This window comes from Ceratotherium simum, chromosome 2, assembly GCF_057802395.1.
Source record: "Ceratotherium simum simum isolate JZ-2026a chromosome 2, ASM5780239v1, whole genome shotgun sequence".
NCBI lineage: Eukaryota > Metazoa > Chordata > Mammalia > Perissodactyla > Rhinocerotidae > Ceratotherium > Ceratotherium simum.
The window spans coordinates 38,834,039-38,859,297 of record NC_141901.1 but is presented as its reverse complement, the minus strand read 5'-3'; the positions used below and the strand labels follow the sequence as shown (position 1 = coordinate 38,859,297).

The 25,259-nt window shown below is 39.4% G+C and overlaps 1 protein-coding gene across 1 annotated transcript in view; it reads right to left on the bottom strand.

Moving 5' to 3' along the window:
* FCRL3 (Fc receptor like 3) overlaps positions 1-25,259 on the bottom strand; it is a 59,225-nt gene that overhangs the window by 11,926 nt on the left and 22,040 nt on the right. The window contains exons 2-6 of the mRNA XM_087417606.1: positions 17,251-17,493; positions 16,528-16,788; positions 15,994-16,278; positions 14,890-15,177; positions 7,328-7,606 (exon numbers count right to left, since the gene is read on the bottom strand). Coding sequence (XP_087273732.1) covers positions 7,328-7,606; positions 14,890-15,177; positions 15,994-16,278; positions 16,528-16,788; positions 17,251-17,493 — 1,356 coding nt within the window. The remainder of the gene's footprint in view (positions 1-7,327; positions 7,607-14,889; positions 15,178-15,993; positions 16,279-16,527; positions 16,789-17,250; positions 17,494-25,259) is intronic.

Genomic DNA, 25,259 nt, shown 5'->3' with positions numbered 1-25,259 from the left:
TAAAATGTAGGTTTCATAAGAGTGAGAACTTATCTATTTATTCATTGTTGTATTTCCAGCTGCTGGAACTTTGCCTGGCATGCAATAGTTCCTCAATAATTAGTGATTGTATGGGTGATCAAATTGATCCAGATTGGCATAAAAATATCCAGAACAGCAATAGCAACAGTGATTTCCATTTTAATTGATGATTATAGAAATAGGACAGCCAAGAAGAACAGAAAATAATTATGTTTTTTATTAATATATGGGATTATTAATAAATAATGTGGAACGTGAACTGTAAGATTGCTGCTTCTGCTAACCTGGATGAGCCAGTCTGCGTGCAGTGCTTTAGATATAAGCTGTGTGCGTCATTGGCAAGAGAACATTGGTAAGGATCTTAAGCTCTTCTTTGCATCAGAGATTGGCTAAAAGGGAAGGAGTATGGGGACCATTCCTTGAATGGGAATGATTCGACTTGAAAATGTACCGTGTGTTGGCTGCAAAACAGGTGGCACCAGCTGCTTAATCAGGGTGGAAATGCCAAGTCCTGCTTTTGATGTAGGGGTCCTGCTAAATCTAAATAGATGGCTTGAGTTTGGCCCTTCTGTACATCCTTTGCAATATAAAGTGACCTGGGCCAAATGCTAAGCGCCTCAGGGGTAAGTCTTTACATGTACTTTGTGCATCTTAGTGTGCCTTTCCACCCATGTCAGGCCTCATATTTCTTTTTTTCCCAACTTTTTTTTATTGTGGTAAAATACACATAACATAAAATTTACCATCATAATCATTTTTAAGTGCACAGTTCAATGTCATTAAATACATTTATAATGTGATCCAAACATAACCACCATTTATCTCCATAACTTTTCATCTTGTAAGACTGAAACTCTATACCCATTAAAAAATAACTCTCCATTTTCCCACTCTCCAGTTCCTGGAAACCACCATTCTACTTTCTGTCTCTATGATTTTGACTACTCTAAGTATCTTATATAAGTGGAATCATATAGTATTTGTCTTTTAGTGACTGGCTTATTTCACTTAGCATAATGGCCTCAAGATTCATCAATGTTGTAGCACATATCAGAATTTTTTTTCTTTTTAAGTCTAAATAATATCCCATTGTATGTGTACACCACATTTTGCTTATCCATTTACCTACTGATGGATACATGGGTTGCTTCCATGTTTTAGCTATTACGAATAATGCTGATATGTACATGGGTGTACAAATATCTCTTTGAGAACCTGCTTTCAATTTTTGAAGATTTATACCTAACAGTGGAATTTCTGGATCAGATAGTAGTTCTATTTTTAATTTTTTGGGGAACCTCCATACTGTTCTCCATAATAGTTGCACCATTTTACATTCCCATCAACAGTACACAGGGTTCCAATTTCTCCACATCCTTGTCAACACTTGTTATTTTCCATTTTTTTAATAGTAGCCATCCTAACGGTTGTGAGGTGGTATTTCATTGTAGTTTTGATTTGCATTTTCCTAATAATCAGTGATTTTGAGCATTTTCTCACGTGTTTATTGGCCATTATATATCGTCTTTGGAGAAATGTCTATTCAAGTCCTTTACCCACTTTTTAATTGGGTTGTTTGTTTTTTTGTTATTGAGTTTTAGGAGTTCTCTATATATTCTGGATATTAATCCCTTATTATATATATGATTTATAAATATTTTCTCTCATTCTCTGGGTTGCCTTTTCATTCTGTTGATATTGCCTTTTGATGCACAATTTTTTTTAATTTTCATGAAGTCCAATTCACCTATTTTTTAATTTTTTTGCCTGTGTCTTTGGTGTGTGCCAAAAAAAATGTATAAATCCAATGTCATGAAGTTTTTGCCCTATATTTTATTCTAAGACTTTTATAGTTTTAGGTCTTAAATTTAAGTCTGTGATCCATTTTAAGTTAATTTTGTCTATGGTGTTAGGTAAAGGACAAACTTCATTCTTTTGCACGTGGGTATTCAGTTTTCCCAGCAACGTTTGTTGAAAAGGCTATCCTTTCCCTATTGAATGGTCTTGACACCCTTCCCAAAAATCACTTGACCATATATGTGACCGTTTATTTCTGGGCTTGCTATTCTACTCCATTGGTCTATATGTCTGTCTTTATGCCAGTACTGCACTATTTTGATTACTGTAGATTTGCAATAAATTTTGAAAGAAGGAAATGTGTTGCTTCCAGCTCCATTCTTTTTCACGATTGTTTTGGCTATTCGGCATCTTTTGAGATTCCATATGAATTTTAGTATGGATTTTTCTACTTCTGCAAAAAACATCATTGGAATTTTGATAAGTATTGCATTGAATCTGTAGATTGCTTTGGGTATTATTGACATCTTAACAATATTAAGTCTTCTAATCCATGAACATGGGATGTGTTTCCATTTATTTTTGTCTTCTATAATTTCTTTTTTTTTTTTAATTTTTTGTTTATTGCAGTAACATTGGTTTATGACATTGTAAAAATTTCAGGTGTACATCATTGTACTTCTAATTCTGCATAGATTACATCATGTTCACCACCAAAATACTAATTACAACCCATCACCACACACATGTACCGAATTATCCCTTTCACCCTCCTGCCTCCCCCCTTCCCCTCTGGTAACCACCAATCCAATCTCTGTCCCTTTGTGTTTGTTTATTGTTGTTATTATCTACTACTTAATGAAGGAAATCATATGGTATTTGTCCAAAGAACTTGAAAATACCAATTTGTAAAGGTACATGCACCCCTGTGTTCATTGCAGCATTATTCACAATAGCCAAGACTTGGAAGCAACCTAAGTGCCCATCAGGGGATGAATGGATAAAGAAGCTGTGGTATATATACACAATGGAATACTACTCAGCCATAAGAAACAATGAAATCCAGCCATTTGTGACAACATGGATGGACATTGAGGGTATAATGCAAAGTGAAATATGTCTTCTATAATTTCTTTCAGCAATGTTTTGTACTTTTTACCGTACAAGTCTTTCATCTCCTTGGTTAAGTCAATTTCTAAGTATTTTATTCTTTTTGATGATATTTTGAATGGAATGGTTTTCATAATTTCCTTTTCAGATTATTCATTTTTAGTGTATAGAAATGCAGCTGATGTTTTCATGTTGACTTTGTATCCTGCTACTTTGATGAATTCACTTATTAGCTTTAAGTTTTGTGTGTGTGTGTGTGTGTGTGTGCAATCTTTAGGGGTTACTACATATAAAATCATGTCATCTGTGAACAGAGATAATTTTAAATTCTTCCTTTACAATCTGGATGCCTTTATTTCTTTTTCTTGTCTAAATGCTCTGGCTGGAAATTCCAATACTCTCCTGAATTGAGGTGGCAAAAGTGGGCATCCTTGCCTTATTCCTGGTCTTAGAGGAGCACCATCCTGCTCCATCCTGCCTGGGACATGAATCATCCCTTCGTCCAGCATATCCACATTGTATATGCTACCTGCCCATTTGTCACTTAGTAGCCATCTCGATTATCAGATCTACTATCACAGTATTGCAGTGCTTGTGTTCACGTAACCCTTATTTTACTTAATAACGGCCCCAAAGTGCAAAAGTAAGGATGCTGGCAATTCAGGTATGCCAAAGAGAAGCTGTAAAGTTCTTCCTTTAAGGGAAAAGGTGAAAGTTCTCAACTTAATAATGAAAGAAAAAAAATCGTATGCTGAGATTGCTAAGATCTATGGTAAGAACGAATCTTCTATCCATGAAATTGTGAAGGAAAAAGAAATCCATGCTCGTTTTGTTGTCGCACCTCAAACCACAAAAGCTACGGCCGCTGTGCATGAATAAGTACTTAGTGAAGATAGAGTTCAGTACTATCTGTGGTTTCTGGGATCCACTGGGTGTCTTGGAATGTATCCCCTGCAAATAAGGAGAGACTACTGTAGTTCTCTTAAATTCTTTGTCTAGCATGTCTGAGATCAGGTCTTTTTTCGGAGCCAGTTTCTGTTGATTTATTATTTTTTTTTCTTTGAATGGAGCATACTTTCCCGTTTCTTTGTATGTCTTATGATTTTTTTTGTTGAACTGGACATTTGAACTTAGTAATCTGGTAGCTCTGAAAATCAGATTCTCCCCCTCTCCCAGGGTTTGATGTTTTTCATTATTGTTTTTGTTTATTGTTTTTACTTTTTGATTATTGTAGGCTGTTCTCTGTGCCAAGGATCAGCCTGAGGTGTAAACTTAAGGTCTTCTAAGGTCTTTTCTGACCCTTTCCTTGGGCATGCACACTCACTTTCTAATTATTCCTGTATATGCAGTTTATGAATCTCCTAGTCCTTAATGTCTGGCTCCAAAAAGAAGAAAAAGAGAAAGATGAAGAGGGGAGAAAAGGGGTGCCAACCCTTTAAATCCTCTGGAAGTCACTTCAGCTGGAGGGCGAGGAGCTTGCAAGAGAGGGAGGAGGTACAACAACCTAGGCTGCCTGACTTTTTGTACTTCTGTGATCAGAAGCAGCAATTAGGAATGAGAGCACAGATTACCCAATATTTGGAGGCCAGGGTCCTTTTTGCCCACCCACCCCAGCTCCCCACAAGCTGTGTGCAAGCTGCTCAAGGAACACATGCACAGCTGCCTGCTACAGGGTTGAGGGTGGGAGTTGGGTAGTTGCTACTGTGCTAAGAGCTGAAATTGACTGAAGTAAACTTCAATTTACTGACAAAGCCTTTCTGTGGGAGTTTCAAGCTCTCAGTAGAATCCAGAATCCCAAAATAATTACATCAGACAGATTTTGCCAGTGCACTTCTAGGTAAGAAGACAGATTCCTGGTGCTTCCTACTCTGCCATCTTCCCAGAATCCTCCCAGCCTCCTATTTCTCCAGGCTTTTGTAAGATGGGAGCAGTGATTCTCAGCTTCTTCCCATACATTTCTCCCTCCAGGGTTCACCAACCTTCTGGTTCTATATACACATCCCCACAAAATCAGAGAATTTTAGGGCTGAAAGAGACCAAGGTTATCATCAGGTTCAGTGAGCTCCAAGATGGGGTCCAAGACAACCCAAAGGAGTGAGGGAAGAAAATATGACAATGTTTGAGTACTTAGTTTTTAACTTTAAGGTAAGAAAGAAATTCAGATTTACTAATATTCATATTGGCACTCTTACTCAGGCCATGTGTCGTACCCTGTGCTAAGATCTGTAAGGGAGTTCTTGTGAAGGCAGTGAGATCCCCACAACATGGAAGAGTGGACAGTAGAGCGTTCAGCTGTTTGTTCATTTTCAGCATATGGGAACATATTGCCCTTTTAGTTAAGTATTTTTACAGATTATTTTAACTTAAGTGTTTAAATTGCTTTGTAATGAAATTGGGTAATAACCACAACATCTGTTTGTACCACATAGAAGTTTTTCAATTATTTTGTGGCAAAGTTCTAAAAAGGAGGAGGTAAATATAAAGATTATCTGTGTGTTTTTCTATGAAGAAAGATCATTATTTTATTTTTGGTGATTTTATATATTTATTTGTTTTAGTAATCAGTGACCCAATAGTATAATATTTAGTCAGACACTTAAAAAAAGATTTTTAACAGTACTCATATTATTAATGCTTTCTAAATAAACTCATGTGATAGAGATAATATTTTGTAAAATTGTTTAAAAATATTTATACTTCTATATGGTTTTATTATCAGAAAATTTCAATATATCAACTTCAAAAATTTATATCTACACATGTAAAAATGTGTGGAAACAGCATGTAGCAATGAGTTTATACTTCTTTCAAAGCTTAAACTCATTTGTAATAAATTTAAATATGCAACACTTCCCACTTATTTTATAAGAATTTCTCGACATTAATAAAAATGGAAATCTACTAGCCAAATTTCAATGAAAATCTTTGCATAATTACTGCATGGGATTGAAAAATGGGTATCAGAGATGCTCTGTTTCCACTTGGATCTGGATGTCTTGGCAAGATAACTTTTAAGTAATAGCAGCCACTGAAACCAATTGGAACAAGACAAACTCATAACCAGGCATCAAATAACTGTACCACAAAGAATAAACCAAGATTTTTAAAATAAAAAAATCATATTCAATTACTATTTTAGTCAAAGATTCTAAGACTATTTAAAAATATTTTATCCTTATTTAATTTATATTTCTGTGTTTTATAGTGTGCATATTTAGTACAGTAGTACATGTATATAATTAATAAACAAGTATTTAGGATACATGTTCAACACTTTTGACAGAAAGTGGTGTAGGCTCAGGAATGTTTGTGCCTCCATGATTTACTTGACTCAACTACTTTATAAGTGAGGAAACTGAGGACAAGTCTAGTAAAGAGACTTGTTCAAGGTCACATAAATAGATATTTTCTTGTTCGAGGCTGGAATCCCAGTTTCAGCACACTGTCTGGCTCTCCTAGGTTCTAAAAACTCCCTCAATCATAACCTAAATTTGGCCCATAGGAAGAATCATTATTAACCAAGATATCATAAGTATTCCAATAGTTCAGAATAGTTGGAGAACAAGAAGCCATGGCAAAATCCAGAGAATGTAAATATTTGAGGAGCTGGGAGTCATCACTGTCTCTTTTATCCTGCCAATTCTTCCTAAGTTCCAGGGCTCCACCTCACCTTCCAAATGCTGGGCATTTTGGAATAATCATGGCACAGACTAAGGGTCTCTCCTAAATGGATGGGCACATCGCTAATTGTCAACGTGATGGAAGTAGGAAATAAAGATTCCTTGATAACTCTGGTGAAGAAATATTTTGTTTGGAGATACTGAGAGCATCATAATAAATGATATCCTAACATTCAAAGAGTCAGAAGGCATTTGGAGAAAGTGAGAAGGCCAGACAGGCCATTAATCTGAAGGCCATGAGAAAGCTCTACTGCTCTTATAGCTGTGGGTGTCCACAAGGAGAGACACTTTGTCTGGTAATCCAGAGAGCCAAGCAGGAATTTAGATTGTATGGGAGTAGGGGCAGAAAACTTTGGCAAGGAATGGTCTTGTCATTTGTTCTTGGACAAAGGAATTTAAAAATTAAGCTTTCTATATTATGTTCTTTCATCAGAAATTGCTGAACCATCATATATCTGGTATTTTGGGAAATCTTTGTGCCTCTACTAGGGAGACTGTGTGGAATATATGGCTGTTGGTGACAATGACAGAGGAAATAAAGGAATTGTCTAAGTTACTGAATGTATAGTCAGAAGGAAGAATCCCAGAATTTCAGGTGGAGGCAGAAAAAGTGGGGAGTCTGCTGGGATATTACACCAGCAAATAGCCCAAAGGAGCTCTGTTTGGGAGAGGACATAGTCTGTTCTTGGCTCTAACTGCCACGGGCATAGCCTACTTACCAGTGATGTTGAGAATCACTCTGTCACTGTGTTGGGCTCCCAGGCCATTGTGAGCCTCACAGGAATAGGCTCCAGAATGTTCTGCAGTCAGAGAGAGGTTTAAGGATGCTCCACCTCCAGAGGGGGCCAAGCTGTTCCCCAGGGTGGCATCTTCATGATAAAACTGGTACAGGATTGGAGGAGAGCCTCTCCAGGCCGCACAATGAAGCTCCACCACATCCCCCACCACAGCCTGGGCCCTGGGAGCCCTGAGGGTGAGGATGGGGCGAGACACTGGAACTGAGGGAGGAAAAAGAGCTGTCAGAGAAGGACTCTGAAGCTGTGGCAGATTCATAACCCCACTCAAGAAGCCTGAAAATAGGTATATTTCTTGAGTCATGAGGAGTAATCTTAGATAATTTTGTTTTTATCACTACTCAATCCTCTCCACAGAAGTAAGGTGTCTTCGATTTATTTTGCCCTCTTTGCCTTTCCGTGGTTAGCTTTTAAATCTTCACACCTCTGTTTCTTTGTCTTCTTTAGAAGATCCTTGCTGGATTGGTATCAAGATGGTGGCATAGGCAGACTCTGAACTCATCTCCTCCCATGGACACAACAGACTTAACTATTACTCTTGGAACAATTACCTCTGAGAGAGAACTGAAAACTGGATAAGAGGAACCCCTGCAACATGCGACAGTCCTCACTGAGGTGGAAGAGGTAGAAATTCCCTTCTGGAGAGAAAAAAAGCCAACTTCATAAGCTGCAGTGCTTCAGGCTGCCCGGGAGCAATCCAAAGGTACACAGCTTTCCCTGAAGGAGTGGTGGGCCTGAGCAGCGGAGCATTGGTGCTATCAGCATTTTTTAGACCCAGCACAACCAAGGTGAATGTTATAATACCTGGCTTTGCTGGCTAATAACAACAATGGGGAATACACCCAGACAGGCTATCTGACAGAAAGAAAAAAAAGCCAACTCTTAAAGGGCCCATGCACAAATTCACCCATTCTGGAAAGCAACCTAAAATCACCAGAAAGAAATATGCACAGGCCTTTTGTGAAAAGAGACTCACCCGATAGGCCCTGGGTGTGTCTCAGTGAGAGATGAGACCTCTCCAGGGACTGACATTGGAGGCAGCCATTGCTGTGACCTGGGGCAGGCATGCTGATACAGACACTGGCAGACGCCGTTAGAATTCTTCCTCCAGCCTGTTAGTGCAGAGGTCTGCCCCACACACTGGAGCACTGAGTGAATCCAGCTCAGCTGGGGGGCAGCCTGCCCTAGGGACTGGCCTCACTCAACAGCAAGCCCGTGGGCAACTTTTGGGCCTGCATAGGCTAGCTGCCTGGATTCACTGCAGGTGGTGAGTGGGTCCACCTCTGCAGGGCAGGGCCTGCACAAGGAGTGGATGGAGGGGGTGGGGCATTGGTGGAGTGTGTACGGCCTCTGTGTGGGGTGACTGAGTCTGCTTCAAGGGGTCAGAAGAGGGGGTCACAAGAGGCAGAACTGTGTTGATGGTGTTTGTGGCCCTGTGGGCAGTGGCGTTTGTTGGCTGCAGAAGACTTGTGCTTCTCAAACAACCAGACAGGGGATCGGCCCCACCTTCCAAAGCCTGAAACAACTGGATGATCCCCTGCCTGGGGGCAGCCCCACCCAGCTGCAGTCCTGAGATAGCTGACAGGAGTCTTATAGGCCAGAGGCCTACAGCAATTGTAATCCCCTGAGCCTAACAACCAGTCACACAGGGGGACTACTCACTTAACAGAAAAACTGCAAGAGGAATGTGCCATTAGACCTTGCAGTGAACTGTGCTGGGGTTCCTTACACCTGATAAAGAGACTGAAAGATCCATAACAGCCACACCAGGTGAGCATAACAACCAGCCGGCCAGGGGAACAGCTCAGCCTCCCTGGATATCTACAGCAAGAGCAACCATGCCACAACAGAAGGACACACACAGCCCACACAGGGGTCACTCCTGGAATATTTGGAACTGGTGAGGAGAGGGAAGCACACTGTTGGGCCTCATAAGGCATCTCTTACATAAGAACACCTCCCCAAGGTCAGGAGATGTAGCTGACCTAAATAATACATAGGTACAAGCACAGAGAAAGAGGCAAAATGAGGAGGTAGAGGAATACGTTCGAAGTAAGGGAACAGGACAAAAGCCCAGAAAAAGAACCAAATGAAACAGAAATGACCAACCTACCTGATAAAGAGTTCAAAGAGTTATAAGGATGCTCACTGATCTTGGGAGAAGAATGGACAAACTCAGTGAGAATGTCAACAAAGAAAGGGAAAAAAAGAACCAATCAGAAATGAAGAATACAATACTGGAAATGAAAGATTCACTAGAGGGACTTAAAAGCAGAGTAGATGATACAGAAGAATGGATCAGCAAGCTGGATGAAAGTCTACAGGAAATCACCCAAGCTGAACAGATAAAAGAAAAAAAGAATTAAAAAGAGCGAGGACAGTCTAAGGGACCTCTGGGACAACATCAAGCACACTAACATCCATGTTGTAGGTGCCTCAGAAGGAGAAGAAAGAGACAGGAGCAGAGAATCTATTTGAAGAAATAATAGCTGAAAACTTTCCTAACCTAAGAAAGGAAACAGACATCCAGGTACAGGAAGCACAGAAAGCACCAAACAAGATAAACCCAAAGAGGCCCACACCAAGACACATCATAATTAAAGTGTCCAGAATTAAAAATAAAGAGAGAATCCTAAAAGTTGCAAGAGAGGGGCAACAAGTTACATACATACCCCATAAAGCTATCAGCTGACTTCTCAGCAGAAACCTTACAGACTTGTAGAGAGTGGCATGATATATTTAAAGTACTAAAGGCAAAAAACCTACAGCCAAGAATACTCTACCCAGAAAGGTTATCATTCAGAATGGAAGGAGAGATAAAGAGTTTCCCAGCTGAGCAAAAATTAAAGGAGTTTATCACCAAGAAACCAGTCCTACAAGAAATGCTATAGGGACTTACTTAAGGGGGAAAGAGAAGACCACAAATAGGAAAAAATTATCTATTTCCATGATAAGAGTTTAACAGATAACAAATGCACAAAAAAGAGGTTAGATATAATATCCAAAACATAAAATTGAGGAGAAGGGGAGTAAAAGAGTAGAGCTTTTAGAAAGAGGTCAAACTAAAGAGACCATCAACTTAACATAGATTGCTACGTACCTAGGCTATTATATATTAACTTCATGGTAATCATGAAAGAGAAACCTATAATAAATACACAGAAAACTAAGAGAAAGGAACTCAAACATAATACTAAAGAAAGCCATCAAACCACAAGGGAAGAGAGCAAGAGAAGAAGAAAGGAACAGAGAGGATCTACTAAAACATACAGAAAAAAATTAAAAATATGGCAATAAATACACACTTATCAATAGCTACTTTAAATTTCAATGGAATAAATGCTCCAATCAAAAGGTTTGCGTTGGCTGATTGGATGAAGAAACTAGTGATGAAGATACATATAAATACTGCTGTGATGTATAAGGAAAGAGTCAGACACCATGAAGTGCACAGAATGGGATTCCAGTCACATGAAGCTCAAAACAGAAAAAACTAATCCATCTGATAGATACCCGATCAGGGATTGCTTGGGTGGAGGAAAGGGGTTGATTTAAAAGAGATTTGAGGGACTTTTATGGGATTATTTGAATGTTTTATATTTTAAATGCAGTGGGTAAAAGAGTCATCAAAAAAAATAGTTAAAATCTCTGCATTTTATTGTATGTCAATTATACTTCAATTAAAAAATAAAGAGACTGGGGAAAAAAAACACACAAGACTCATATATATGCTGCATACAGGAGACACACTTCAGACCTAAAGACACACACAAACTGAAAGTGAAGGGATGGAAAAAGATACTGCATGCAAATGACAATGAAAAGAAAGCTAGGGGAGCAATACTTATCTCAGACAAAATAGACTTTAAAACAAAAACTGTAACAAGAGACAAAGAAGGGCTCTGCTTAATGATCAAGGGAACAATCCAACAAGAAGATGTAACACTTCTAAATATCTATGCATCAAACATAGGAGCAACTAAATGTATAAAGCAATTATTAACAGACATAAAAGGAGAAAAAGATAGTAACACAATAATAGTAGGGCACCATAACACTCCACTTACACTGATGGATAGATCATCCAAACAGAAGATCAATTAGGAAACACTGACCTTAAACGACACACCAGGCCAGATGGACTTAGTTGAGATATACAGAACTTTCCAACCAAAAACCACAGAATACACATTCTTTTCAAATGCACATGGAGCATTCTCCGGGACTGATCACATTTTAGGCCACAGAACAAGTCTCCACAAAGTTAAGAAGATTGAAATAGTACCAAGTATCTTTTCTGAACACAACAGTATGAAACTAGAAATCAACTACAGGAAGAAAATCAGAAAAGCCACAGGTATGTGGATATTGAACAAAATGCTACTGAAAAACAATTGAGTCAATGAATAAATCAAAGGAGATATCAAAAAATGCTTGGAGACAAATGAAAATAAAAACAAGACACACCAGACTTGGTTGGATACAAGAAAAGTGGTTCTAAGAGGGAAGTATATAGCAATACAGGCCTACCTCAACAAACAAGAAAAATCTCAAACAATCTAACAGTGCACCTAAAGGAACTGGAGAAAGATTAACAAACAAAGCCCCAAATCAGTAGAAGAAGGGAAATAATAAGAATCAGAGCAGAAATAAATGAAACAGAGACTAAAAGTACAATACATAAAACCTCCCCAAAAATATAAGTCCATGACCAGATGGCTTCCCAGGTGAATTCTACCAAACATTCAAAGACTCAATACCTATCCTTCTCAAACTCTTCCAAAAATTTGAAGAGAAACAGAAGCTTCCTAACTCATTCTATGAAGCCAAAATTACCCTGATATCAAAACCAGAGAAGCACAACACCAAAAAAGAAAATTACAGGCCAATATCACTGATGAACATTGATGCAAAAATCCTCAACAAAATACTAGCAAATCAAATACAACAATACATTAAAAAGATTATATACCATGGTCAAGTGGGATTTATTCCAGGGATGCAGAGATGGTTCAACATCTGCAAATCAATCAATGTGATACACCACATTAACAAAATGAAGAATAAAAATCACATGATCATCTCAATAGAAGGAGAGAACGCATTTGACAAGATACAGCATCCATTTATGATGATAACTCTGAATAAAATGGGTATAGAAGGAAAGTACCTCAAAATAATAAAGGCTATATATGACAAACCCACAGCTAATATCATTCTCAACGGTGATAAACTGAAAGCTATCCCTCTAAGAAGAGAAACCAGACAAGGATACCCACTTTCACAGCTCCTATTTAACGTAATAAATATCCTATCTAGCCACATTGCCAGAGCAATCAGGCAAGAAAAAGAAATAAAAGGGAGTCAAATTGGAAAGGGAGAAATAAAACTGTTATTATTTGAGGATGACATGATTTTATATATGGAAAACCCTAAAGAATCCACCAAAAAACTTTTAGAAATAATAAATGAATATGGTAAATTTGCAGGATACAAAATCAACATCCAAACATCAGTTGTGTTTCTATACACTAACGAAGAAGTAGCAGAAAGAGAAATTAAGAATACAACCCCATTTACAATTGCAAGAAAATGAATAAAATACCTAGGAATAAATTTAACCAGAGAGGTGAAAGATCTGTACAGTGAAAACTATAAAACATTGTTGAATGAAATTGAAGACACAAAGAAATGGAAAAATATTCCTTGCTCCTGGTTTGGAAGAATTAACATAGTTAAAATGTCCGTACATCCTAAAGCAATCTACAGATTTAATGCAATCCCTATCAAAGTTCCAACAACACTTTTCACAGAAATAGAACAAAGAATCCTAAAATTTATATGGAACAAGAAAAGACCCAGAATAGCCAAAAGTATCCTGAGAAAAAAGAACAAAGCTGGAAGTATCACATTCCCTGATTTCAAAATATACTACAAAGATATAGTAACCAAAACAGCATGGTACTGGGACAAAAATAGACACACAGATCAATGGAATAGAATCTAAAGCCCAGAAATAAACCCACACATCTATGGACAGCTAATTTTTTACAAGGGAGCCAAGAACATACAATGGAGAAAGGAAAATCTTTTCAATAAACGGTGTTGGGAAAACTGGATAACCATATGCACAAAAGTAAAAGTAGACCATTATCTTACACCATACACAAAAATTAACTCCAAATGGATTAAAGACTTGAATGTAAGACCTGAATCCATGAAACTTCTAGAAGAAAACATAGGAAGTACGCTCTTTGACATCCATCTTAGCAGCATATTCTGAAGTACCATGTCTGACTGAGCAAGGGAAACAATAGAAAAAATAAACAGATGGGACTACATCAAACTGAAAAGCTTCTGCACAGCAAAGGAAACCATCAACAAAATGAAAAGACAATTTAACAATTGGGAGAATATATTTGCAAATCACACATGTGAAAGGGGTTAATATCCAAAATATATAAAGAACTCATACATCTCAACCACAAAAAAACTAACAACCCAATTGAAAAATGGGCAAAAGACCTGAACAGACATTTCTCCAAGGAGATGGCCAATAGGCACATGAAAAGATGTTCAACATCATTAACTATCAGGGAAATACAGATCAAAACTACAACGAGATGTCACCTCACTCCTGTCAGAATGGCTATAATTAACAAGACAGGAAACAGCAAGTGTTGGAGAGGATGTGGAGAGAAAGGAACTCTCATACACTGCTGATCGGTGTTTCAACTTGTGTGGCCACTATGGAAAACAGTATGGAGATTCCTCAAAAAATTAAGAATAGAACTACTATATGATCCAGCTATTCCACTGCTGGGTGTTTATCCAAAGAACATAAACACCAGAATGTGTAAAGATATATCCACCCCTATGTTCATTGCAGCATTATTCACAACAGCAAAGACTTGGAAGCAACCTAGGGGCCCATCAAGGGACAAATGGATAAAGATGTGGTATATATACACAATGGAATACTACTCAGCTGTAAGAAATGATGACATCCAGCCATTTGTGAGAACATAGACGGACCTTGAAGGCATTACGCTAAGCAAAATAAGTCAGAGGGAGAAAGTCAAATACCACATGATCTCACTCATAAGCAGAAGATAAAAACAACAACAAACAATCACATAGTGACAGATTGGATTGGTGGTTACCAGAGGGGAAGTGGGGACGGAGGAGAGTAAAAGGGATGATTAGGCACCTGTGTGTGGTGATGGATTGTAATTAGTCTGGGTGGTGAACATAATGTAATCTATACAGAAATTGAAATATAATGATGTACACCTAAAATTTATATAATGTTATAAACCAATGTTACTGCACTAAAAAAAAATACTCCACTAATGTAAAAAAATAAATAAATAAAGATACATACTGAAATATTTACAGATGAAAAAAACAAAAGATCCTCATGGCTGACAGAGAACCTAAACCATGGCTTGCAAACCAAGGCTGAGTAAAAGGAATTGGGAACTTACTTCTCAGTGTGACTGTAATCCATTCACTGAGGATGGGGCCTTGAAAGTTGTCAGCTGCACAGTAATATCTCCCAGCATCGCTTTCCTTCACAGTGGGTATCCAGAGCTCTGCTGACAGAGAACGCTGGGTCTTTCTTCCCAAACTTCTTATTATGCCCTCTCTGTGCCAGGAGAATGTGATAGTCCCTGTACCCTTGGCTGCTGAGCAGATAAGGACCAGATTTTCTCCTTCAATCAGCTGCCCCCCAGGGGGCTGCATTTCTATATTCACATCAGATACAGGGACTCCTAGAAGGACACAAGATGACACATGAGGGTCTCAATGGCAGGGACTTCAGGGTCAAGGGGAAGGCTGGTGCTGCCATGAATAAGCCAATAGCAATAGGTGCTATAGGCAGGGGTCCAAAGTAGGAAATAAAGAATTAATTATATATGTTATTATAAAGGGAGCAACATCCCCTCCTTCCACACATAACAATTACCATCCTTGGGAAATGTGGGCACCAAGCCCTTAATCTTAAACCTAATGTTGACTGCAGTCACGTTTTATGGACATTTATCTCTAAGGAATCTTTGATGCACCAATGGACAACAAAATAAGAGATCACAGGAATTACTTCTATCCTAAAGTGACTTTACTCAGAATCCAACCCCTCTCCTATCTTTCAAGACTCTTCTCCAGTATCACTTCTATCTTCCCACGTTCTTTTCTGACTATTCCAGTTCATGTTTGTCTTCCTCTTTTCTGATTATTTTGGAGCAATTTTAGGTCAACACATGGAAGCACTATGGGGACCTCTAAAGAATGCATGTGGTCATTTGTGCTTCTAGTTATATGTTGACTCACGAGAGAACATATCATATGTGTCTCTGTAGCCCTCAGGGGGTTGGGAACCCAGTAACTGATCAATAACTACTATTACCTGACTTAGATGGAAGAGGATATTCTAGGGAGATTAGGCTAATGTTAGTCCTAAAGAGAGAAGGACACCAGGATGGCTGGAAGCACCTCTCTGTTATGTTCACTATCCCAGGGAGCAGAAGATGTCATTGTTCTGTTCTCCTCTCCCTAGCTGTGAATCTGAAAGAGCCACAGACACTCACTCTGTACATGTATCTGGGATTTCAAGCTTCTTTTCATGACACTGTGAGTCACTGTCCCTGCCTGGCACCAGTAAGACCTTGAGTCTTCACTCCATATGGCAGGGATCTGAAGCTCTGGGGAGCTGCTCCAGCCTGACCCCAGGACTTTGTCTTCTCTGAAGAAACAGAATTGAAGCTGAATGTATGACTTCTGTGGAGGGAGCCAGGTCTCACACTTCAGGGTTACTGGGTTCCCCTCTATGAGCTGGGAGGAGCTGGCTGTCAGCAGAGGAGGTGGAAACAGCTCTAGAGAGAAGAACAAATACAATTCCCGGGGCAGTGAGGCTCAGAGCTCCTGGGGAGATGCACCTGTGTTTTCAGCACCGGCCATCAGGGGATAGGGACCCAAGCAGATGGAATCACTTCTCATCTCCCCCCCATGGCTAGGCCAGAAGAGGCTTTTCATGAAATCCCCCCTGATGAGCACCCTCCCTCAATCCCCATGCACTCAATTTCCCCGCCAAGCCCTATTACCCACAGGAGTGTAGCCATTACCTTGCACTTGGATCCTTAGAGGTTTTGAGGTTTGTTCCCATCGTCTCCAAAAACCTCCCCCAGAAGCAGTACAATGATATTTTCCACTGATCCTGGAGATTGAATTTAGTCTGACGGAGCCTGAGTCATAACTAACAACAAGTTTTTCTCCATCTTTGTAGTAAATCTTTTCCCTAATATCTGCTTCTTTCTTCCCCCGGCATCTCAGAGTTATATTATCTCCTTCAAAGACAGGGTGGGAAGCTTGGAGGATCAGCCAATCTGCAAAGAATGGAGGAAAATGCTTAATTTATCCTTGCTGCTTCTTTCTTCAAGCTCTCTTTTCTTCCCATGAGGAAAGAACTACAGTCCTATACACACTTGCAAATGTCCTCCATCAACATTTCCATGTGGTCCCAATACCCGACTCTCCCTTGTCCTGGGTTAGTGAACTAATCCCAGGATATGTCTTTAAGAAATTTCCATACATATCATTAAAAGAGGAATTTTATACCATATCTTTCTTCAGACCTGGATCCCTTTTTGCCTAGCGACTTCTGGGTTACCAACACTTCTCTGGGTGGAGAAGATGGACAATGCAGCATCCTGCTGCTGCTATATCTCGTTATTTTCTGGGGCAGCACTTCCCATATCCTCATGCCTCATGGGCCCTCTGCATTAACCCAGCCCTCAGACATGCTGCCCAGTGGCTTTATTTCAGAAACTCTTCCTTTCTTTCCTTACCAGATAAAAATTCCACATGCACAGGGTCACTGAAGGAAGATCTTTGGGTCTTGCATTTGTAATATCCGGACATATTTATCTGGAGATCTCCAGATTCTTTTTTCCAAAAATTGTCATTATAATACCAATATATGTCCCCCTTGGCTGGAGAATGGGAATCCCAGCATGTGAGAGTCACTTTCTCTCCTTTGAAGTTTGTGGTCCATGAAGGAGTGAGGAGGAGAAAAGCCTTTGGAGCTAATCCTGAACAGGAAATAGAAAGATGAAGGCAGGTGAATGGGAAGAGAACAGGTAAATGGGAAGTGAAGAAGGAAGGTGAATGGGAAGAGAACAGGGGAGGGCCTGGCCTGCAGCTGGGAGTTTTCTTGGCCTAATTCTTATTAGGACCAGGATTAGAAATGGGACAGAAACAACCTGGGGAAATGCCTGGGACAGGATCTGTTCTTCCTCATTCTTTGCCTAGCCTGGAGGTGGACAGGTGGGTGTCATAGGAGATAGCTCTCAGGTCCCTGGTGTGGGCTCAGAAAAGCTCAGGAAATGTGATTTGTTGTTAGGAAAACACTGTGAGGGCCTCCAAAGGTGGGCTGATTCTGAAATGATCTTGTCCTATACATTCTTGTCAAGATAAATATGAGCCTGGAATGTATGTACCTCAGAGGCAGCTTCTAGACTTTGAAAAACCACTTCCTACTTACTTGTTAATATTTGAGGAACAAGTGTTTTTTAAATTTTCATTACTTTTAAACCTTCTTAATTTGAGATTCTATGGGGAAAACAACTTTTTTCTACTCTCCATCTAACTTGGAGGCAATCAATAGTTGAGGGATACAAGAATTTGAATGAAGGGGCATGGGGCTGCTTGAGAAGTCATATATACAAATCATATTTGTGTATAGAATTGCAACTGACCGATGTGACCAGAAGTCAAGGCATGACAGTGACATCAGCTCCTTTTGGAGATGTATAAAGATTTGGCTGTAGCATTTTCCTCTGTGGATGGGAGCTATTTCTACGCCCTTTGATAATGGCAGTAGCTTGGACATACAGAAGGAGGGGTCTTAGGGAATAAAAGAGATCGTATCTAAGGTTCTCTCAACATCAGTCTCCTGCCTCTGCCCTTCCCTCTGTAAACGCTTCCTTCTCCTACACTGAGGCATCTGAAGATTGGAGAAATCAAAGGAGAGTCTGTTCACCCACCATAGCAACAGGCGTGACCTCAGAGTAGCAACACCACTGATGTTGGCACAGCCCTGCAGCCTTCATTTATGGAGACAGGCTGTGCTTACCAAGAGGACAAATGCCCAGAGACCAAGAGGAATAGAGAGAAGGGAAAACTGACCTGATTGTTCTCTTCCAGGAGCTGTGAGGGGGCCAAGATTTAAAGATTAGCACAGAGCAATGTTTTTAAAACATTTTCAGTTAGATATTCTCTGAGAAATTTTCCAACAACCCAGCCACAACCACTTCTTTAGTTTTTCCTTCCTGTTTCTCTGCCCCAGTTCTATACCACCATAGCCTCCAGACAAACAAACAAAGTCACCTATATTTTATAAACATGAATGACCGTATCCACAACCCTGACTCACCTCTTTGCTCTGCATACTTCATTCCCTCCCTCTCTTCTCTAGCCTGAACTTAGCAGTACAGAGGCAGAGAAGGGCTTGGAGAAATGATTTATCCTCCCCCTCATTTCTTGGACATTGTTCCTCCTACTTTTTCAATCTCTGGTTAAACAGTGGCTTAAAATCTCAGGAAGAGAGTCATGTTTCTCAGTAGGTCTTCCCTCACTTGCCTAAGTTTTGGAGGTAACTTTTTATCTGAGGGACTTAGAGTGGTTTGGCAGAAAGAAAAATCCAAGCTTCCTATGAGATTAAAAAGAAATGGATGAGAAACCAAGGGTAACATTCTTGACTTGCCCTGATAGCTGTATTCAATGCCCTTGGTTTTCCTAGTGATAAATAAATGGCAAGCAATAGGATATATTGGAGTATATGAGGAAGCCAATTTGTGTAAAACTAATTCAGCCTGAATTGTTTTTCCAAAGGTCTGACATAGCCATCGAGCATGCATTGTATATCTGCTTTAAGTATTTACTATGTCCCAAAGACAAGAACAGTACCCTTAAAGATAAAGATGTAACATCCCCCCCATTGGTATTTCCTTAAGGATAAACATCTCTCCCTAGGCTACAAATTAACTGCTGGCTGCTGCATTCACCTTGTGACCACGCAGCTTGAGACCACAGACCTGCCACTTGCTGTATTCACCACTTGCTGTGTGAATCGCTGTGCCAGCAAAGCAATCTCATGACTATTGTAAAAGAGACATTCCAATCGTATGCGATACATGCTCTTTGATGGTATATAACCACTCTGTCAACCCCCACTTCTTTGGAGTGCTCCATTCCTTTGTGAAAAGAATCTCCTAGACTATATGGTCTTCAGATCTGGCTCATAATACGCTCAGCCTAGTTTTGATTTATAGATTGGTTACAGATTATTTTCATTGACATTGGGAACCCAGCTCTGCTCGTATTCATTCTCTTGCTATCTGTCTCTGAACCCTAAGTGGAAGTGGAGACAGAAGCTCCTTCTTTTTTTTTTTTTTTCCTGGCTGACATTAGAAACTGATTGGACCCTGTCCCGGTCCGATCAATCTACTCACCCAGGATCAGCAGCAGCAGCCACAGAAGCATGGGGACTTGGCCTTTGGGTGAGGGCAGGGAAAGTCTTTCTCACCGAAAGCCAAACTTATCCTCCATGCACACAGGAGGACAGGAGGGTTGTACTCAGATGAGATCTGCAAGAATTATAAAAGGGGAAGTAAAAATCATATCTTGCCCTGGATTCTAAAAATATTAACGTAGCTATCTTTCTGAACACTGTTTGTATTTCAACTCTGGCAGCTGTGCATTTCTAGATGTTGGTGGTCATATTCCAACAGTTCAAGTCTCTCAGAAGAAATATCTCCAAGGTTGTACCTGGGTTTTCTGAGAATGCCAAGCCGTGGATTTTCTAGTATTCAAATAACTTTTTCTTTATTTTTCAAATGGAAAACCCCTTTATTGCCATGAATTCACACAACCTTTGGTTCCACATGGGGCTCCTAATATGGGCACACCTGGTGAGTGTGGTGTCTTGCTATATTTTATCGTGTGAATCATACAAAGTCAATGTGTCAAAGCAGATACCAAAGACTTTTTGACATTTACATAGGCTGACATGAAGCTGCTAGAGAGGAAAATAAGAGAAAATTGCAAATTAGTAAAAAGGCTGCTCCTATGTATTACACAGATCTGTGCAAATTAGGAGATAAATGAACAGGCATACAAATAGGAACTTGCCTTGTGCTGGTCTCAGTCTATGGATGATCAGTATTGTGGCTGGAGCATCCCTTGTGGTTCTTGCTATGATTGCAAGATGCCCTCAGCAGAAACCATAAGGAAACTTTGAAAGAAAAAAAAATGTTTATTACTCATAGGTCCTGGAAAGCACATGGCACACGTGGGGCCATGCATTGAGGTCACAGGTCTGGCATTCTGCTTTTATTGAGGTTGAGGGTGGGGCCTAGGGTGGCGTGGGCTCACTCTTTTTTGGTGAATTTAAAACATAAGAGTGAGAATTTAAAGCATGGGAAGAGAAAAAACAACCTTCCCAAATGATCAGTTATCAGAAATCAACCAAGTTCTCTAAAACGAAGGAGTCTAGGGGGCAGGGGTGAGGGAAGGTGGCCTGGCTCTTTGTCTGGTGGCTGGCAGCGTCTTTGTTCAAGATAGCCATCTTTGAGGTGTAGGCCTTGGCAATGAAAGTTTAGGGGAGGCACTTGTGTTACAAAAAGGAAAAAACAACCACCAGGGCTTATACTATGGAACCCCTGTTTTCAAAGCCAGGGCCCTTCTCAGAAAGACCTCCCATGGCCTTGCCATCAAAGAGGTCTAATCTTATTATTTTCTGTTTCAGGCCCTGTGTGGTTTTTCACAGCATTTATCATAATCTGTAATTATTTCCTCTACTTTCTTGCTGTTTTTGTGTTTTCTCCCTGACTAACACTCATGGGCCCATGTTTACCCTATCCATCATTATATCCCCCCTGCCTCTAACAATTCTTTCTTGAAAGCAGCCTCTAAATAAATATCTTTTGAGAGGCTGGAGAGAGTCTGGACCAGTGTTTCTCAACACTTTTTTCATTATCACTCCATGAAGGGGCCTTTTCAGACTTTTTTTTCTAGCCACCTCCCTCCTCCATGAAACATTAAGACCACAGATATACTATATATCTGTTTATGTACTGTATATATACCTATTTTTATACCTAAAAATAGTAAGGTTTTTTTGCCTTCCAAGAATCAATTTTTGCTGCCTTAACGATGATAACACCACTGCTGGGAGTGCATGCTCTAGACGTAGAGACAGACCATTCTCAACAATCTAAGTACCAGGATGGAAATTTAGGGCCATTCAAAGACACCTTTATATCAGAAACATAAAATAATCTCAGGTCAAATGTTTCTTCCTTGGGGAGGTCATCTTGAGTTTATAATGGAAAGAGGTCCTCTTTAATCAAATAGCATTCCATTCTTTCCCCCATGATAGTGTGGGGGATCAGAATTGGCCATCCCAAAATGTGTCTCTTTGTCTTGGTTTGATTATTTTTAAGAACAAAACACTATGAAAGAAACCTTGGCCTTCTCCCTAACTGCCTAAAAGAATTTAAGATAAAAGACCTGTCCCCAGGCCAGGTCACCACCATAGATAGCTCTGGGTATCAATAGACTGGGAGGGTCCTTGCTAAGCCCATTCTTATCAAAGTTCTGTTTACCAAATATTTGCTTTTCCTTTCCACGTGAATTACCTCCCTTTCCTTTGAAGTCCCAAACAACTACTCCCAACATCCTCCTTTGTCTTTAGCTGAAGCTGGCATTTAAGATTAGACCCTCCACCATTTTGTTGAGTTGCTCAGTTTTCCTGAGTCTCTCCCATGTATACATGTTATATGGCTTTGTTTGATTTTTTCCTGTTATTCTGTCTCATGTCAATTTAATTCATAGCTCAGCCAGAAGGACCTAGAGTAGGTAAAGGATATGTCTTCCTCCCCTACAGTTTGGCAACTTGCACAGGATAAAACTTCACTGGCTGGATGCTCTTCACTCCTGGACTACTGCAACTGAGAGATCCTGGACCCCTGACAAGAGCCTACACGAGGCAAGTGTTCTTACCACATCAGTCTATCAGATCGCTGCCTTGAGGGTCCAGTGCAAGTGAGAGTGGTGAGTTTTTTTCCTTTTCTAAATTTAGAATAGCAGGAGAAAATATTGATGAAGCTAGCTTCTTGGACTCAGCGACTCTGAGATTTGGTTGAGTACTCATGGGTTGTAGACCCTTTTCCTCCCAGAAATAGTGTTTTTCCTTGTCTCTGTCTTTTTTGTCATTTGTCATAAGACACAGGCATCTCTGTAAGCCCATTGTCTTGGAATATGCACACGAGGTGAAAGCTGTTGCTAAGGGCATCTGGAAACAAAAAAGGCCACAAATTTGGTGGGTGTGGGTTGAGCAGTTAAGAGCCATTAGGGAGTTCACCACCTCAAGAAGTCTCCCATGAAAGGATGAGTTGGGTCACAGAATGGGGTAGATGACACATGTCCCCCACCAACTTCAAGAAAATGTCCATGCAACAATGAGGTACTCTGTAAAGCACACATCATCCCCAACCATGTGGCACCTCCCTCCTAGGTATTATTCTGGCTCCAAGAGACCAAAGGCTTAGCCAAAGCTGTTAACATGTATATCAGATGAGGTTTTTCTTTTGTCTTGTTCTATGTCTTGAGAGCTTGGCTTTGTGACCTCGTTGGTCTCTGCCATCTAGAGGATACATGTACTGACATGTATCTTGGTGGTCAGTTGAGTAGACTGGGGTTCTGGGACACACTCTCTTTGTCTGGCTGTGCCAGCTCTCAGGGAAGTGTGTAATAAGGGGTCCCAATTGCTTTCATTAGGGGCTTTTGTCATCTCAACCTTCATTGCTTGTTGTACAATGATGGCCTTTGCTTTCTTAGGTTATTTTGGGCAGTGAGTTTTCTGGATCTCTTTTGGGGACACCTCTTGCATCCATGGTTAAGCTTATAGGTATGAGTCACTGTTAAGATCTTACTCATCAATGTGGCCAGACGATGGATCACTGAAATTGGGAAAACTTCTAAATTGGGGAAGAAAAATTATGGGAGCTCTCATCATAATTGTTTTATTGGTACATATAAAAAGGCCAAATTAAAAAAAGGAAATACAAAACAAGTAATGACTAGCCTTAAGACCCCAACTCAGGTTACAATTAAATTGAGAAAATGTAAACGTGTCAGTGTTGATAACATTATAAAGGTTGGAATGTTTGAGCTAATTTTATATACAGAGGTTATATCAATTTTGCCTAAGTATGTTTTAAAATGTCTGACTGGGAATGTTTCCCTTGTCCAAAATTATAAGACCAAGACCTATTGATAAAGTCCTAGTGAAAAGTATGACTAGAGGTATAAGAGTTTGACAAAATTCAGAGGAAATTTTGTACAGACATTGATATATTTATGGACTTTTATGTGAAGTGATTGTATCTCTTTTTGCCTGATTATATTACAGATTGTGTTGTGGGGATAGACATTGTGTCTCCCTGGGGAACGTTTCCCCTGTCCGATTGTAAAACAGGATATAAATCTGCCCTTAAGACAACGGTAATTAAATTCCCAAAAGGGAAGTCAATAGGATTGCCTGAGCCCACACTGTATGAGATAAAACCTAGAGGCTAATATCAGGTACTAATTAAAAAGATAAAATAAATGCTCCCCCTCCACAAGGTAAATTGGTCTAGGGTTGAATTGTACACTTAGAAGATAGGGTCTCTGTTAAATGCTTTGTACAGACTTTTAACGGTGTGATACATTGTCCTGCAGTTTTAGAACATACAAATCTTTGATTCACCTCTTAAGTTAAAAATTTCCCTGATATAAAGAAGCAATTAGAAAAACAATGTAGCTGGCAGGGTGGATCAACCTCTTTTTGTCACTCGAAATGTAATCCAGTTCTTTTGGGAACTGGAAGCAACCATCTTTGTCTTACAAATCTATGCAAGGCTGGAGGTATGGCCCTAGAAATCAATTAAAAGTTCACCTGTTTTTTGCCAATCCCAAAACCTCCTGTTCCTCAAAATGCTCCTAGATATTGAGACAAAAGATTGAAACATTAGAAACAGATAAGGCAAATAAGCCCCACAAACTCCATCTTGAAGAAAGCTTGACTACTTTCTCTGTGCCTATATGATGTAGATTTTATGCTCCATCTTCTCTAGGACCTGAAAGGTATTCTTTGAAATGCAAATATTTCTCACAAACTAGTGAGTTTTGTATTGCACCTGATTCATAACAAAAATTTAACATCTCTGTCTCTCTTCCTGTGTGTTTATGTGTGTCTATATGTATTATATACGTGTGTGATATTTTAGCTCTGGATGCTATAGCCAAAATTAAGACCTCTGTTTAATTGACTTAAAGTAAATGCTTACATGTCTTTCAAGTTAATGTGATATGAAATAATCTTTGGTAAACGAATGCTTTAAGTTTGTTGGTTTGATTAAAATAGGCGTGTCTCTAGAGTTATCAGCATTGGATACGATGCAGACATGCAGCCTTTATTCTACATTTATTGGTCAAAGAAGCTGATGTTATCTTTATTACAAAACTGGTTAATAAAAATAATAACTTAAAATAACAGCTTATTTTTGTCTAATGTCTCATGAAGTTTTCTTGTGTAATCTAAACATAATTGTTTGGAACAAATGATTTAGAATTTATAGATAAACTTTTAGCAATAATTATATTTTATGACATGCATTTAATCTAGCTTCCAAAATCTCTTTGTTTACTTGATACTTTGAAGTTTTGCTAGGTTACATTAAATGATAAAAATTCATTAAGTATTTAGATCATTTTGAAATAAGATAAGATATTAGATATTAATTACTAAATG